Here is an 18,039-nt window from a genome sequence, read left to right as displayed (position 1 = left end):
GAGAGAGGGAGGGAGGGAGGGGAGGGAGGGAGAGAGGGAGGGAGGAGAGAGGGAGGGGGAGAGAGAGAGAGAGAGAGAGAGAGAGAGGGAGGGGGAGGGAGGGGAAAGAGAGAGAGAGGAGAGAGAGATCTTTGATTAAACACCTGCTATCAGAAGAATAGACAGTCAGAAAAAAAGTTTGAACTTTTACTTTTTAGTACTTAAGTACATTTAAAAGTAGACACTTTTTTACTTTTACTTTTGTGTGTTTTTAGCCAGATACTCTGACTTTTTGTGAGGTTTTGTCCGCTCCCCACCCACACGCTCCGTTCCTTTAAGGTATTTTGTTAATTAATTGCATTGCATTCCGCGCCTCACGCTTCTTTCCTGTAAGATGCCGTTTGATTGGTGCTCTCCCAACCACACGCTTCTGGAGCAATGATCAATTTCATCCCGCAGCTGTCACAGCTTGTCATTTAGCGCCCCGTGGCTTTAAATACCCTGATCTCCCTAATACCGATGTTGGATCGTTTTGAATATTCCCTGCATCTGCCTTTCTTTCCCGTCGCTGTCTGTTGCTCCCCAGGACTCTCGTGAAGTATCCCTGTTGGAGAACCTGATTCCCCGTACGAAGCTACGGCTTGTTTATCTGCCCGCTTTACGCGTTGCGCTCTGGTGAGTTTTTGGAAACAGTCTTTTTTGGGTGTTTGTGAAACACCGAAGAGATTCCGTTTTTGTTATACTGTTCTCACCTATTTTTTGTTGTTGGATTTACACGTTGGATTACCGTATTGTTTTTTCTCTGGACACTGCTAACTGTGTGTATCACACCGAAGATCAAGTCACTTGGATTTATTGTTTGGATCAGTCACCTCTCCGTTTCTATTGTGCTGAGCTAACTGGGATTTCTCTCTCTCTCCGCTTCCGCCTGGAGTGTATGCTGGGGGGATCTGCAGAGCGGCTCCGACGTCACAGGCAAATTCTTCACCATCACGGTCTGGGAGAATCTGCAGAGCCGCAAACATTCTTCACATGCCAGATTCCCCGTTTGTTCTGTTTTCCACCTAATTCAATCTTGTGACTCTGAGAATAAACACGCCCTTGTTTTTGGCTAACTCCGAAACAACTCTCTCTGTGCCGTTGCGCTTGGGGTCGGTTACAAACCCTAACATTACGATCCAACCATGACGACCCCAGCCGACACAGAGAGAGCCCGTGCAGCTTGCCAGGCCTCTACTACCAGCATGGCCCCAGTCTGCTAGCTTGGCCCCGGCTGCTAGCACAGCCTCTATGTTAATGCAGCCCTTGCAGCTAGCATAGGCCCTGTGGCTAGCCATGCCCAGGCAGCTAACCCAGTCCCTCTGCTAGCCCCACTTTACGTGTAGCTTCCCCAGCTAGCATGGCCTCCACTTTGTGTGTAGCTTTCCCACAGCTAGGACTGCCCTTTCAGCTAGCTTGTGCCCAGGCAGCTAGCCCTGCCTCATCGCCTGGTCCGGCTCCCACGCCTGGCCCGGTCCAGCTTCGACGCCCGGCCTCCACGCCTGGTCCAGCTCCCTCGCCTGGCCCAGCCGCTACGCCCGGTCCAGCTTCTACGCCAGGCCCGGCCTCCACGCCGTCTCCTGGCCCCTATTCCACGGGGGGATGGCGTGTTCTCCCTCGGACCCTGGCTCGCCATCGCTCCCTATTCCACGGGGGGATGGCGTGTTCTCCCTCGGACCCTGGCTCGCCGTCGCTCCCTATTCCACGGGGGGATGGCGTGTTCTCCCTCGGACCCCGGCTCGCCATCGCTCCCTATTCCACGGGGGGATGGCGTGTTCTCCCTCAGACCCCGGCTCGCCATCGCTCCCTATTCCACGGGGGGATGGCGTGTTCTCCCTCGGACCCCGGCTCGCCATCGCTCCCTATTCCACGGGGGGATGGCGTGTTCTCCCTCGGACCCTGGCTCGCCGTCGCTCCCTATTCCACGGGGGGATGGCGTGTTCTCCCTCGGACCCCGGCTCGCCATCGCTCCCTATTCCACGGGGGGATGGCGTGTTCTCCCTCGGACCCTGGCTCGCCGTCGCTCCCTATTCCACGGGGGGATGGCGTGTTCTCCCTCGGACCCCGGCTCGCCATCGCTCCCTATTCCACGGGGGGATGGCGTGTTCTCCCTCGAACCCCGGCTCACCGTCGCTCCCTATTCCACGGGGGGATGGCGTGTTCTCCCTCGGACCCCGGCTCGCCATCGCTCCCTATTCCACGGGGGGATGGCGTGTTCTCGCCCCGGTCCCCTGGGACCCCCTGTGTTCTGCGCTGCCCGTCTGCAGCATCCGAGGAGGAGGAGGATTCCTTTCAGAGCAGCAGAGCCCTACTCGGTGTAGGGACGGAAGGGGATCCCTGTGCCCGGCCTCCGCCGTTGGATTCCAGTCCCCGTCTCCGGCCTCCCTCGCCGGTCCTCTGTCCCCGTGCCCGGCCTCCACTGTCGGGCCCCTGTCCCCGTCTCCGGCCTCCCTCGCCGGTCCTCTGTCCCCGTCTCCGGCCTCCCTCGCCGGTCCTCTGTCTTTGTCCCCCTCTCCGGTGCCCCTGATCGCCGGCTTCCTTCGGTCCCGTCCGGGCAGGCCGGGGGCCGAGTGGGTCGCCGGGTGGCTCCCGTGGAGGGGGGGGTACTGTGAGGTTTTGTCCGCTCCCCACCCACACGCTCTGTTCCTTTAAGGTATTTTGTTAATTAATTGCATTCCGCGCCTCACGCTTCTTTCCTGTAAGATGCCGTTTGATTGGTGCTCTCCCAACCACACGCTTCTGGAGCAATAATCAATTTCATCCCGCAGCTGTCACAGCTTGTCATTTAGCGCCCCGTGGCTTTAAATACCCTGATCTCCCTAATACCGATGTTGGATCGTTTTGAATATTCCCTGCATCTGCCTTTCTTTCCCGTCGCTGTCTGTTGCTCCCCAGGACTCTCGTGAAGTATCCCTGTTGGAGAACCTGATTCCCCGTACGAAGCTACGCCTCGTTTATCTGCCCGCTTTACGCGTTGCGCTCTGGTGAGTTTTTGGAAACAGTCTTTTTTGGATCAATCGTTTTTGTGTGTTTGTGAAACACCGAAGAGATCCCGTTTTTGTTATACTGTTCTCACCTATTTTTTGTTGTTGGATTTACACGTTGGATTACCGTATTGTTTTTTCTCTGGACACTGCTAACTGTGTGTATCACACCGAAGATCAAGTCACTTGGATTTATTGTTTGGATCAGTCACCTCTCCGTTTCTATTGTGCGCTGAGCTAACTGGGATTTCTCTCTCTCTCTCCGCTTCCGCCTGGAGTGTATGCTGGGGGGATCTGCAGAGCGGCTCCGACGTCACAGGCAAATTCTTCACCATCACCGTCTGGGAGAATCTGCAGAGCCGCAAACATTCTTCACATGCCAGATTCCCTGTTTGTTCTGTTTTCCACCTAATTCAATCTTGTGACTCTGAGAATAAACACGCCCTTGTTTTTGGCTAACTCCGAAACAACTCTCTCTGTGCCGTTGCGCTTGGGGTCGGTTACAAACCCTAACACTTTTACTTGAGTACGATTTTGAGACGGTACCCCATACTTTCAGTTAAGTATCATTTCTGGGTAATTTTTACACCCCTGGTTGTAAGTCTGAAACTATATGTACTGTTGTCTTGATTGATTGATTGAAAACCTTTATTTATCCCCGAGGGGAGATTCAGATGTCCATCACAGCATAACACCAATTTAAAAACAGTTTCAGTTTCAGTTTTTTTTTTTAAAAGGACAGTACACATTGATAAACATTTCTGTAAATGTGTCAGTTTTAGCCAGCTGGCTAATTCGCAACTGTAGTCCTTTTGGAAAGATGTTATGAGACCGACAATACACCTAGAACAGAAACATTAAAAGTACAACACAGAACAAACACAATCCAACATAATAGTAAAAGAAATAATAAAATACACAATGAACTGATTAAAAGTGATTACATGAAACAGTTAATAGAAACAGTTAATACATAAGTATGTGTTAAAAACAAAGATGGACAAATAAACTCCTCAAAAAAAGTTCGGAAACATTATTTCGGTCGATTATTCCTCCCCTTTAATAATACCAATTGGTATTGTATTTTATATCTTTGGAAAGGCTGATTAGTCACCTTTACAACGAGGTACAACTTGTAAGGATTATGCTTTCGTGGAATGAGCAACACAGCTAACCGTGTGGGTAGCGGCCCAAAGAAATTTGCCAAAATCCCCTGCAATATTCTTCTGTTGGTATTCACTCTCGTTTTGAGCTTCAAGTGCTGGCAGGTGTATGCCAATCACAGGTGTGTGACTGGCACCTTATTGGCACCTAATTGACAGCTCATGGGTCCTGCAACTTTGTTGAGTTTGTGTGTGCTCCAAGCATAAACATGCCACATTTGTCCGTGCAATAGGGCAACTGGAAGCTGGTGTTCCGGTACGCAAAGTGGCAGCATTATTTGGTGTCAGCCCTGGTACCATTTCCAAACTTAGGACCAAGTTCCGTGAGACTGGTGAAGTCAAACTGGTGATGTCTGCAGTAACTGGATGGCAGGATCAAAGTATGGAGACGGTGTGGAGAACGCTATGCAGATTGCAGCACAGATCGCGTGACACCTTTCAACGGGGGCAGTGTCATGGTGTGGGGCGGTATCTCTCTCACAGGCAAAACAGAACTTGTTTTCTCAATGCAGTGAGATATCGGAATGCGATTCTGGAGCCAGTGACGATCCCATATCTCCGGAATCGGGGACATAACTCCATCCTCCAGGATGACAACGCTCGCCCCCACAGAGCCAGGATCATCACAGAGTACCTCCAGAATTTGGGAGTGGGGAGGATGGAATGGCCTGCTGTGAGTCCAGACCTCAACCCAATTGAACACTTGTGGGATCAGCTTGGGCGTGCGGTACGTGCCAGAGTGACCAACGCAACCATGTTGGCTGACTTGCGACAAATCCTGGTTGAGGAATGGGATGCCATCCCACAGCAGTGTGTGACCAGGCTGGTGACCAGCATGAGGTGCCAAGCTGTTGTGGCTGTGTATGGATCTTCCACACGCTACTGAGGTCCCTGACAGTGTAAAATTAATAAAGTGTAAAAATTGCCAATATATGTTGTGTTTTCCTTATTACTGTGGGTTAGTGCAATCATCCAATCCACCAAGCAACTCAAAACAATACAAACAGAAGAATATTGCAGGGGATTTTGGCAAATTATTTTGGGCCCCTACCCACATGGTTAGCTGTGTTGCTCATCCCACGAATGCACAATCCTTACAAGTTGTACCTCATTGTATAGGTGACTAATCAGCCTTTCCAAAGATATAAAATACAATACCAATTGGTATTAATAAAGGGGAGGAATAATCGACCGAAATAACGTTTCCGAACTTTTTCTGAGGAGTTTACATAGGGCTAAAAAGAAGAGCTAAAATAGGGCTAAAATAGAGCTAAAAGTGGTGAATGGAAAAAAAGAAAAATAAACAAGTCCAATCGTGATGTCAGTTTCTATTACGATTCTGTTCTGTAACCTGATGGTCCCACCTTGCAGGCAGACGACAGGCCGGCTGGTCTCGTTGCTGGCCCGGTTGGAGATGGAACAGGTGACGCTGGTCTCCGAGGTCAGTCGGGTCAGAGGCACGGTCAGCGTCTGCTTGCTTCCCCACAAGGTGTTCTTCCCTCTCCATTTAAAAGTAACGTCTTTGGACTGTGGAGAGAGGGAGACATGGATGTTTATAAAGATAAGATAGTACTTGGACAGACTGGCTGGCTGGCTGACTGGCTGGCTGGCTGGCTGACTGACTGACTGGCTGGCTGGCTGGCTGGCTGGCTGGCTGGCTGGCTGGCTGGCTGGCTGGCTGGCTGGCTGACTGGCTGACTGGCTGACTGGCTGACTGGCTGACTGGCTGACTGGCTTGCTGACCGGCTGGCCGGCTGACCGACTGACCGACCGACCGACAGACAGACAGACAGACAGACAGACAGACAGACAGACAGACAGACAGACGGACGTCTCACCTTGGTTGTACAGGTTAGATCAACCATAGAGGACGTCTTGGGGTTCGGGGGGCAGCTGTAAGTCACTTCAGGCTTCTGTACCTTTTCTGTGAGGAAGATAAATGAAAAGATGGAAAAAAAAGATGAACATTATGAAGTGATGATGAAGAGGGAAATGCGTCTCTCTTCTCCTCTCATCTGTTCTCCTCTCCTCTTTTCTCCTCTCCTCTCCTCTCCTCTCCTCATCTCCTCTTCTCTCCTCTCCTCACCTCTGTTCTCACCTCCTCTCCTCTCCTCTCCTCTCCTCACCTCTCATCTCCTCTCCTCTCCTCTCCTCTCCTCTCCTCTCCTCTCCTCTCCTCTCCTCTCCTCTCCTCTCCTCTCCTCTCCTCTCCTCTCCTCTCCTCTCCTCTCCTCTGTTCTCCTCTCCTCTGTTCTTCTCTCCTCTCCTCTCCTCTGTTCTCCTCTGTTCTCCTCTCTGTTCTTCTGTTCTCCTCTCCTCTCCTGTTTTCCTCTCCTCTCCTCTCCTCTCCTCTCCTCTGTTCTTCTCTCCTCTCCTCTCCTCTGTTCTCCTCTGTTCTCTTCTCCTCTCCGTTCTTCTGTTCTCCTCTCCTCTCCTGTTTTCCTCTCCTCTCCTCTCCTCTCCTCTCCTCTCCTCTCCTCTCCTCTCCTCTCCTCTCCTCTCCTCTCCTCTCCTCTCATCTCCTCTCATCTCCTCTCCTCTCCTCCTCTGAATGGATGAATGGAGAATAGGACCACCCCCATGCCTACCTAACACACAGACATTGAAGCCCTGCCGTGTCTGCAGTTTCCCTCCACTCCCAAACACCTCGGCGTGGTAATGACCCGCCTCCTTTGCCGTCAGGTTTCTGAGGTTCAGAGATCCATCTGGACCCACATCCCCCTCCTCTCCTGTCTCTATCTTTCCTTTCCTCCTCCAGAAGATGATGGTGATGTCGTGAAACCATTTCAGTTCCTCTGAGTCAGAAAGAGGCCAGTGCAGGGACAGGGTCATGTCTGCACCTGCAACACGAGAGTCACATGCATCCTGGCCAGCTAGAGACGAGAGGAGAGAGAGGAGAAGAGAAGAGGAGAGAGGAGAGATGAGAGAGGCGGGAGGGGATTGGAGAAGAGAAGATGGGAGAAGAGAAGCAGAGAGAAGAGGAGAGAGGAGAGAAGAGGAGAAGAGGGGAGAAGAGGAGAAAGGAGAAAAGGAGAGGAGAGAGGGGAGAGGGGAGAAGATGAGAGAGAGAAGAGGAGAAGAGGAGATAGGAAAGAAGAGAAGAGAAGGAGAGGACAGGAGAGAAGGGGAGACAGAAAGGATACATTATTTTATGTCCATCAAATCAATCAGATATCTTTAGTAAAGTACATTCAAATCAATCAGAGGCCTTTAGTAAAGTACATTAAAATCAATCAGAGACCTTTAGTAAAGTACATTCAAATCAATCAGATACCTTTAGTAAAGTACATTCAAATCAATCAGATACCTTTAGTAAAGTACATTCAAATCAATCAGAGACCTTTAGTAAAGTACATTCAAATCAATCAGAGACCTTTAGTAAAGTACATTCATACACTTATATTGTGATAGCTGATTTGAACTGGCTCATATTGTGATAGCTGATTTGAACTGACTTATATTGTGATAGCTGATTTGAACTGACTTATATTGTGTTGGCTGATTTGAACTGGCTCATATTGTGTTGGCTGATTTGAACTGGCTCATATTGTGATAGCTGATTTGAACTGGCTCATATTGTGATAGCTGATTTGAACTGACTTGTATTGTGATAGCTGATTTGAATTGACGTATATTGTGATAGCTGACAGTCACATGACAGTTAAAATGTGGTGAGACGGTCACATAACAGTTAAAATGTGGTGAAACGGTCACATGACAGTTAAAATGTGGTCAGACGGTCACATGACAGTTAAAATATGGTGAGACAGTCACATGACAGTTAAAATGTGGTGAGACGGTCACATGACAGTTAAAATGTGGTCAGACGGTCACATGACAGTTAAAATACGGTGAGACGGTCACATGACACAGTTAAATATGGTGAGACGGTCACATGACACAGTTAAATATGGTGAGACGGTCACATGACACAGTTAAATATGGTGAGACGGTCACATGACAGTTAAAATGTGGTCAGACGATCACATGACAGTTAAAATATGGTGAGACGGTCACATGACACAGTTAAAATATGGTGAGACGGTCACATGACACAGTTAAATATGGTGAGACGGTCACATGACACAGTTAAATATGGTGAGACGGTCACATGACACAGTTAAATATGGTCAGACGGTCACATGACAGTTAAAATATGGTGAGACGGTCACATGACACAGTTAAAATATGGTGAGACGGTTACATGACACAGTTAAAATATGGTGAGACGGTCACATGACACAGTTAAATATGGTGAGATAGTCACATGACACAGTTAAATATGGTGAGACGGTCACATGACATAGTTAAGGCGAGACACTGCAGGTGAATAGTCAAATATACTTTTTTTGTTGATTTTGATATTTTGTTATATTTTGCTTCCTAAACATGTCTTCTATGAAACTAGTGACAATAAAACGTCAATAACACACATTTAGTTGTTTATTTTACATCATTTTGCCTTATTGCATCCATAAATGTGCACATATTTAATGGGGAAGTGCCTCATTTGCATATATACATACATTTCAGAAAACTTGCAATATATTTTTTCTTAGTTTATATGTACATAACAAATTGGGAAAGTTTCATAGTGATATCTATTCAAATATTTTTTGCCTATTAGGGGGTACTACACTGTACTACACTGTGTGTAGCCTGTGTGTAGTTCTGTTCAGTTCAATAACATCATTATTATTATTATTCAGTTATCAGGCATGTGTTCAGGTTGTCTATTACTAATGGTTTGATTAGGTATTGTGTTTGTAAATATCTGTTTAAAAAAAAAGTATGGCATTTTACAATACAGAACTTTGAAGGCGTTTTCCCAAAAATGAGTTTTTAAGAGTTTTTCCTCATACTCTGAGCCAGAAATCTCCACTTCAGTAGCACTCACATACACCAAATCTTCCAGTTCTATTCATATCTATGTTCTGAAGGTATTTACAGAAGGGTTTGTTGATATCGCATTCATACCCTGATTTATATCACATTTTATTCCTAAAAACATGGCGAAATATGGAATTTTACCATAAAAATGGACTGAATGGAGTATTTTCTGATTTATGGAGTGATAAAAAGAGATATCCAAAATCCCCTCTGTAATAACCTTTGGCTCTAATATGTCAACAAAATGAAACTATAATTTTGAAAATGGCTTTATCCAATGTTCAGATTTCTGTCCTGGAATTATATGCAAATTAGTGCATATTTAAGTAGAGCATGCCTCATTTGCATATTTAAACATACAATTTCAGAAAACTTGTAATACAAAAAAGTCTTAATATAAGTAATCAACTGGGGAAGTTTCATTGTGATATCTATTAGTTAATTTTTTTACCCTATTCACCTGCAGTGTCTCCCCTTAAATATGGTGAGACGGTCACATGACAGTTAAAATATGGTGAGACGGTCACATGACACAGTTAAAATGTGGTCAGACGGTCACATGACACAGTTAAAATGTGGTGAGACGGTCACATGACACAGTTAAAATATGGTGAGATGGTCACATGACAGTTAAAATATGGTGAGACGGTCACATGACACAGTTAAAATATGGTGAGACGGTCACATGACAGTTAAAATATGGTGAGACGGTCACATGACACAGTTAAAATGTGGTCAGTCGGTCACATGACACAGTTAAAATGTGGTGAGACGGTCACATGACACAGTTAAAATATGGTGAGATGGTCACATGACAGTTAAAATATGGTGAGACGGTCACATGACACAGTTAAAATATGGTGAGACGGTCACATGACAGTTAAAATATGGTGAGACAGTCACATGACCGTTAAATATGATGAGACGTCACATGACAGTTAAAATGTGGTGAGACGGTCACATGACACAGTTAAAATATGGTGAGATGGTCACATGACAGTTAAAATATGGTGAGACGGTCACATAACAGTTCAAATGTGGTGAGACGGTCACATGACACAGTTAAATATGGTGAGATAGTCACATGACACAGTTAAATATGGTGAGACGGTCACATGACATAGTTAAATATGGTGAGACGGTCAAATGACACAGTTAAAATGTGGTCAGACGGTCACATGACACAGTTAAAATGTGGTGAGACGGTCACATGACACAGTTAAAATATGGTGAGATGGTCACATGACAGTTAAAATATGGTGAGACGGTCACATGACACAGTTAAAATATGGTGAGACGGTCACATGACAGTTAAAATATGGTGAGACGGTCACATGACACAGTTAAAATGTGGTCAGACGGTCACATGACACAGTTAAAATGTGGTGAGACGGTCACATGACACAGTTAAAATATGGTGAGATGGTCACATGACAGTTAAAATATGGTGAGACGGTCACATGACACAGTTAAAATATGGTGAGACGGTCACATGACAGTTAAAATATGGTGAGACAGTCACATGACCGTTAAATATGATGAGACGTCACATGACAGTTAAAATGTGGTGAGACGGTCACATGACACAGTTAAAATGTGGTGAGACGGTCACATGACAGTTAAAATATGGTGAGACGGTCACATAACAGTTCAAATATGGTGAGGCGGTCACATGACACAGTTAAAATATGGTGAGACGGTCACATGACAGTTAAAATGTGGTCAGACGGTCACATGACAGTTAAAATATGGTGAGACACTCACATGACAGTTAAAATGTGGTGAGACGGTCACATGACACCGTTAAAATGTGGTCAGACGTTCACATGACAGTTAAAATATGGTGAGACGGTCACATGACACAGTTAAATATGGTGAGCCGGTCACATGACACAGTTAAAATGTGGTCAGACGTTCACATGGCAGTTAAAATATGGTGAGACGGTCACATGACACAGTTAAATATGGTGAGACGGTCACATGACACAGTTAAATATGGTGAGACGGTCACATGACAGTTAAAATGTGGTCAGACGGTCACATGACAGTTAAAATACGGTGAGACGGTCACATGACACAGTTAAATATGGTGAGACGGTCACATGACACAGTTAAATATTGTGAGACGGTCACATGACACAGTTAAATATGGTGAGACGGTCACATGACAGTTAAAATGTGGTCAGACGATCACATGACAGTTAAAATATGGTGAGACGGTCACATGACACAGTTAAAATATGGTGAGACGGTCACATGACACAGTTAAATATGTGACCTAACTTTCTCACTTTATATGTATGTGTTGTGTCTGTCCACTATGTTTGTTGACTTGTTATCTCCCCCCCCCCCCCCCCCCTTATGTAAAGCGTCCTTGGGTCCTCTGAAAGGCGCTATATAAAACGAAGTATTATTATTATTATTATTATTAAATATGGTGAGACGGTCACATGACACAGTTAAATATGGTGAGACGGTCACATGACACAGTTAAATATGGTCAGACGGTCACATGACAGTTAAAATATGGTGAGACGGTCACATGACACAGTTAAAATATGGTGAGACGGTTACATGACACAGTTAAAATATGGTGAGACGGTCAAATGACACAGTTAAATATGGTGAGATAGTCACATGACACAGTTAAATATGGTGAGACGGTCACATGACATAGTTAAATATGGTGAGACGGTCACATGACACAGTTAAAATGTGGTCAGACGGTCACATGACACAGTTAAAATGTGGTGAGACGGTCACATGACACAGTTAAAATATGGTGAGATGGTCACATGACAGTTAAAGTATGGTGAGACGGTCACATGACACAGTTAAAATATGGTGAGACGGTCACATGACACAGTTAAAATGTGGTCAGACGGTCACATGACACAGTTAAAATGTGGTGAGACGGTCACATGACACAGTTAAAATATGGTGAGATGGTCACATGACAGTTAAAATATGGTGAGACGGTCACATGACACAGTTAAAATATGGTGAGACGGTCACATGACAGTTAAAATATGGTGAGACAGTCACATGACCGTTAAATATGATGAGACGTCACATGACAGTTAAAATGTGGTGAGACGGTCACATGACACAGTTAAAATGTGGTGAGACGGTCACATGACAGTTAAAATATGGTGAGACGGTCACATAACAGTTCAAATGTGGTGAGACGGTCACATGACACAGTTAAAATGTGGTCAGACGGTCACATGACAGTTAAAATATGGTGAGGCGGTCACATGACACAGTTAAAATATGGTGAGACCGTCACATGACAGTTAAAATGTGGTCAGACGGTCACATGACAGTTAAAATATGGTGAGACACTCACATGACAGTTAAAATATGGTGAGACGGTCACATGACACAGTTAAAATGTGGTCAGACGTTCACATGACAGTTAAAATATGGTGAGACGGTCACATGACACAGTTAAATATGGTGAGACGGTCACATGACACAGTTAAATATGGTGAGACGGTCACATGACAGTTAAAATATGGTGAGACGGTCACATGACACAGTTAAATATGGTGAGACGGTCACATGATACAGTTAAATATGGTGAAACGGTCACATGACAGTTAAAATGTGGTCAGACGGTCACATGACAGTTAAAATATGGTGAGACAGTCACATGACAGTTAAAATGTGGTCAGACGGTCACATGACACAGTTAAAATGTGGTCAGACGGTCACATGACACAGTTAAAATGTGGTGAGACGGTCACATGACACAGTTAAAATGTGGTCAGACGATCACATGACAGTTAAAATATGGTGAGACGGTCACATGACACAGTTAAAATATGGTGAGACGGTCACATGACACAGTTAAATATGGTGAGACGGTCACATGACACAGTTAAATATGGTGAGACGGTCACATGACACAGTTAAATATGGTCAGACGGTCACATGACAGTTAAAATATGGTGAGACGGTCACATGACACAGTTAAAATATGGTGAGACGGTTACATGAAACAGTTAAAATATGGTGAGACGGTCACATGACACAGTTAAATATGGTGAGATAGTCACATGACACAGTTAAATATGGTGAGACGGTCACATGACACAGTTAAATATGGTGAGACGGTCACATGACAGTTAAAATATGGTGAGACGGTCACATGACAGTTAAAATGTGGTCAGACGGTCACATGACATAGTTAAAATGTGGTGAGACGGTCACATGACACAGTTAAAATATGGTGAGACGGTCACATGACAGTTAAAATATGGTGAGACGGTCACATGACACAGTTAAAATATGGTGAGACGGTCACATGACAGTTAAAATATGGTGAGACAGTCACATGACTGTTAAAATGTGGTCAGACGGTCACATGACAGTTAAAATATGGTGAGACAGTCACATGACAGTTAAAATGTGGTGAGACAATCACATGACAGTTAAAATGTGGTCAGACGGTCACATGACACAGTTAAAATGTGGTCAGACGTTCACATGACAGTTAAAATATGGTGAGACGGTCACATGACACAGTTAAATATGGTGAGACGGTCACATGACACAGTTAAATATGGTGAGACCGTCACATGACACAGTTAAAATGTGGTCAGACGTTCACATGACAGTTAAAATATGGTGAGACGGTCACATGACACAGTTAAATATGGTGAGACGGTCACATGACACAGTTAAATATGGTGAGACGGTCACATGACACAGTTAAATATGGTCAGACGGTCACATGACAGTTAAAATATGGTGAGACGGTCACATGACACAGTTAAATATGGTGAGACGGTCACATGACAGTTAAAATGTGGTCAGACGGTCACATGACAGTTAAAATATGGTGAGACAGTCACATGACAGTTAAAATGTGGTCAGACGGTCACATGACACAGTTAAAATGTGGTCAGACGGTCACATGACACAGTTAAAATGTGGTGAGACGGTCACATGACAGTTAAAATATGGTGAGACGGTCACATGACACAGTTAAAATATGGTGAGACGGTCACATGACAGTTAAAATGTGGTCAGACGATCACATGACAGTTAAAATATGGTGAGACGGTCACATGACACAGTTAAAATATGGTGAGACGGTCACATGACACAGTTAAATATGGTGAGACGGTCACATGACACAGTTAAATATGGTGAGACGGTCACATGACACAGTTAAATATGGTCAGACGGTCACATGACAGTTAAAATATGGTGAGACGGTCACATGACACAGTTAAAATATGGTGAGACGGTTACATGACACAGTTAAAATATGGTGAGACGGTCACATGACACAGTTAAATATGGTGAGATAGTCACATGACACAGTTAAATATGGTGAGACGGTCACATGACACAGTTAAATATGGTGAGACGGTCACATGACAGTTAAAATATGGTGAGACGGTCACATGACACAGTTAAAATGTGGTGAGACGGTCACATGACACAGTTAAAATATGGTGAGACGGTCACATGACAGTTAAAATATGGTGAGACGGTCACATGACACAGTTAAAATATGGTGAGATGGTCACATGACAGTTAAAATATGGTGAGACAGTCACATGACAGTTAATATGTGGTCAGACGGTCACATGACAGTTAAAATATGGTGAGACAGTCACATGACAGTTAAAATGTGGTGAGACGGTCACATGACAGTTAAAATGTGGTCAGACGGTCACATGACACAGTTAGAATGTGGTCAGACGTTCACATGACAGTTAAAATATGGTGAGACGGTCACATGACACAGTTAAATATGGTGAGACGGTCACATGACACAGTTAAATATGGTGAGACGGTCACATGACACAGTTAAAATGTGGTCAGACGTTCACATGACAGTTAAAATATGGTGAGACGGTCACATGACACAGTTAAATATGGTGAGACGGTCACATGACACAGTTAAATATGGTGAGACGGTCACATGACACAGTTAAATATGGTCAGACGGTCACATGACTCAGTTAAATATGGTGAAACGGTCACATGACAGTTAAAATGTGGTCAGACGGTCACATGACAGTTAAAATATGGTGAGACAGTCACATGACAGTTAAAATGTGGTCAGACGGTCACATGACACAGTTAAAATGTGGTGAGACGGTCACATGACACAGTTAAAATATGGTGAGACGGTCACATGACAGTTAAAATATGGTGAGACGGTCACATGACAGTTAAAATATGGTGAGACGGTCACATGACAGTTAAAATATGGTGAGACAGTCACATGACCGTTAAATATGATGAGACCTCACATGACAGTTAAAATGTGGTGAGACGGTCACATGACACAGTTAAAATGTGGTGAGACGGTCACATGACAGTTAAAATATGGTGAGACGGTCACATAACAGTTAAAATGTGGTGAGACGGTCACATGACACAGTTAAAATGTGGTCAGACGGTCACATAACAGTTAAAATGTGGTGAGACGGTCACATGACACAGTTAAAATGTGGTCAGACGGTCACATGACAGTTAAAATATGGTGAGGCGGTCACATGACACAGTTAAAATATGGTGAGACGGTCACATGACAGTTAAAATGTGGTCAGACGGTCACATGACAGTTAAAATATGGTGAGACAGTCACATGACAGTTAAAATGTGGTGAGACGGTCACATGACAGTTAAAATGTGGTGAGACGGTCACATGACACAGTTAAAATATGGTGAGACGGTCACATGACACAGTTAAATATGGTGAGACGGTCACATGACACAGTTAAATATGGTCAGACGGTCACATGACAGTTAAATATGGTGAGACGGTCACATGACAGTTAAAATATGGTGAGACAGTCACATGACAGTTAAAATATGGTCAGACGGTCACATGACACAGTTAAAATGTGGTCAGACGGTCACATGACACAGTTAAAATGTGGTGAGACGGTCACATGACACAGTTAAAATATGGTGAGACGGTCACATGACACAGTTAAATATGGTGAGACGGTCACATAACAGTTAAAATGTGGTCAGACGATCACATGACAGTTAAAATATGGTGAGACGGTCACATGACACAGTTAAAATATGGTAAGACGGTCACATGACACAGTTAAATATGGTGAGACGGTCACATGACACAGTTAAATATGGTGAGACGGTCACATGACACAGTTAAAATGTGGTCAGACGTTCACATGACAGTTAAAATATGGTGAGACGGTCACATGACACAGTTAAATATGGTGAGGCGGTCACATGACACAGTTAAATATGGTGAGACGGTCACATGACACAGTTAAATATGGTCAGACGGTCACATGACAGTTAAAATATGGTGAGACGGTCACATGACACAGTTAAATATGGTGAGACGGTCACATGACACAGTTAAATATGGTGAAACGGTCACATGACAGTTAAAATGTGGTCAGACGGTCACATGACAGTTAAAATATGGTGAGACAGTCACATGCCAGTTAAAATGTGGTCAGACGGTCACATGACACAGTTAAAATGTGGTCAGACGGTCACATGACACAGTTAAAATGTGGTGAGACGGTCACATGACACAGTTAAAATATGGTGAGACGGTCACATGACAGTTAAAATATGGTGAGACGGTCACATGACAAAGTTAAAATATGGTGAGACGGTCACATGACAGTTAAAATGTGGTCAGAGGATCACATGACAGTTAAAATATGGTGAGACGGTCACATGACACAGTTAAAATATGGTGAGACGGTCACATGACACAGTTAAATATGGTGAGACGGTCACATGACACAGTTAAATATGGTGAGACGGTCACATGACACAGTTAAATATGGTGAGACGGTCACATGACACAGTTAAATATGGTCAGACGGTCACATGACAGTTAAAATATGGTGAGACGGTCACATGACACAGTTAAAATATGGTGAGACGGTTACATGACACAGTTAAAATATGGTGAGACGGTCACATGACACAGTTAAATATGGTGAGATAGTCACATGACACAGTTAAATATGGTGAGACGGTCACATGACACAGTTAAATATGGTGAGACGGTCACATGACAGTTAAAATATGGTGAGACGGTCACATGACACAGTTAAAATGTGGTGAGACGGTCACATGACACAGTTAAAATATGGTGAGACGGTCACATGACAGTTAAAATATGGTGAGACGGTCACATGACACAGTTAAAATATGGTGAGATGGTCACATGACAGTTAAAATATGGTGAGACAGTCACATGACAGTTAATATGTGGTCAGACGGTCACATGACAGTTAAAATATGGTGAGACAGTCACATGACAGTTAAAATGTGGTGAGACGGTCACATGACAGTTAAAATGTGGTCAGACGGTCACATGACACAGTTAGAATGTGGTCAGACGTTCACATGACAGTTAAAATATGGTGAGACGGTCACATGACACAGTTAAATATGGTGAGACGGTCACATGACACAGTTAAATATGGTGAGACGGTCACATGACACAGTTAAAATGTGGTCAGACGTTCACATGACAGTTAAAATATGGTGAGACGGTCACATGACACAGTTAAATATGGTGAGACGGTCACATGACACAGTTAAATATGGTGAGACGGTCACATGACACAGTTAAATATGGTCAGACGGTCACATGACTCAGTTAAATATGGTGAAACGGTCACATGACAGTTAAAATGTGGTCAGACGGTCACATGACAGTTAAAATATGGTGAGACAGTCACATGACAGTTAAAATGTGGTCAGACGGTCACATGACACAGTTAAAATGTGGTGAGACGGTCACATGACACAGTTAAAATATGGTGAGACGGTCACATGACAGTTAAAATATGGTGAGACGGTCACATGACAGTTAAAATATGGTGAGACGGTCACATGACAGTTAAAATATGGTGAGACAGTCACATGACCGTTAAATATGATGAGACCTCACATGACAGTTAAAATGTGGTGAGACGGTCACATGACACAGTTAAAATGTGGTGAGACGGTCA

The 18,039-nt window shown here is 44.4% G+C and overlaps 1 protein-coding gene across 1 annotated transcript in view; it reads right to left on the bottom strand.

Annotated features, from left to right (window-relative positions):
* Positions 1-18,039, bottom strand: part of LOC311236358 (SLAM family member 7-like) — a gene marked incomplete at both ends in the record, with an annotated part of 43,551 nt that overhangs the window by 3,312 nt on the left and 22,200 nt on the right. The window contains 3 exons of the mRNA XM_084324011.1: positions 5,530-5,692; positions 6,004-6,089; positions 6,754-7,038. Of these exons, the coding sequence (XP_084180137.1) occupies positions 5,530-5,692; positions 6,004-6,089; positions 6,754-7,038 (534 nt within the window). The remainder of the gene's footprint in view (positions 1-5,529; positions 5,693-6,003; positions 6,090-6,753; positions 7,039-18,039) is intronic.

Source organism: Notolepis coatsorum (assembly GCF_963971535.1).
Source record: "Notolepis coatsorum genome assembly, chromosome: 1".
Classification (NCBI taxonomy): domain Eukaryota; kingdom Metazoa; phylum Chordata; class Actinopteri; order Aulopiformes; family Paralepididae; genus Notolepis; species Notolepis coatsorum.
This window is presented reverse-complemented; position numbering and strand designations above follow the sequence as displayed.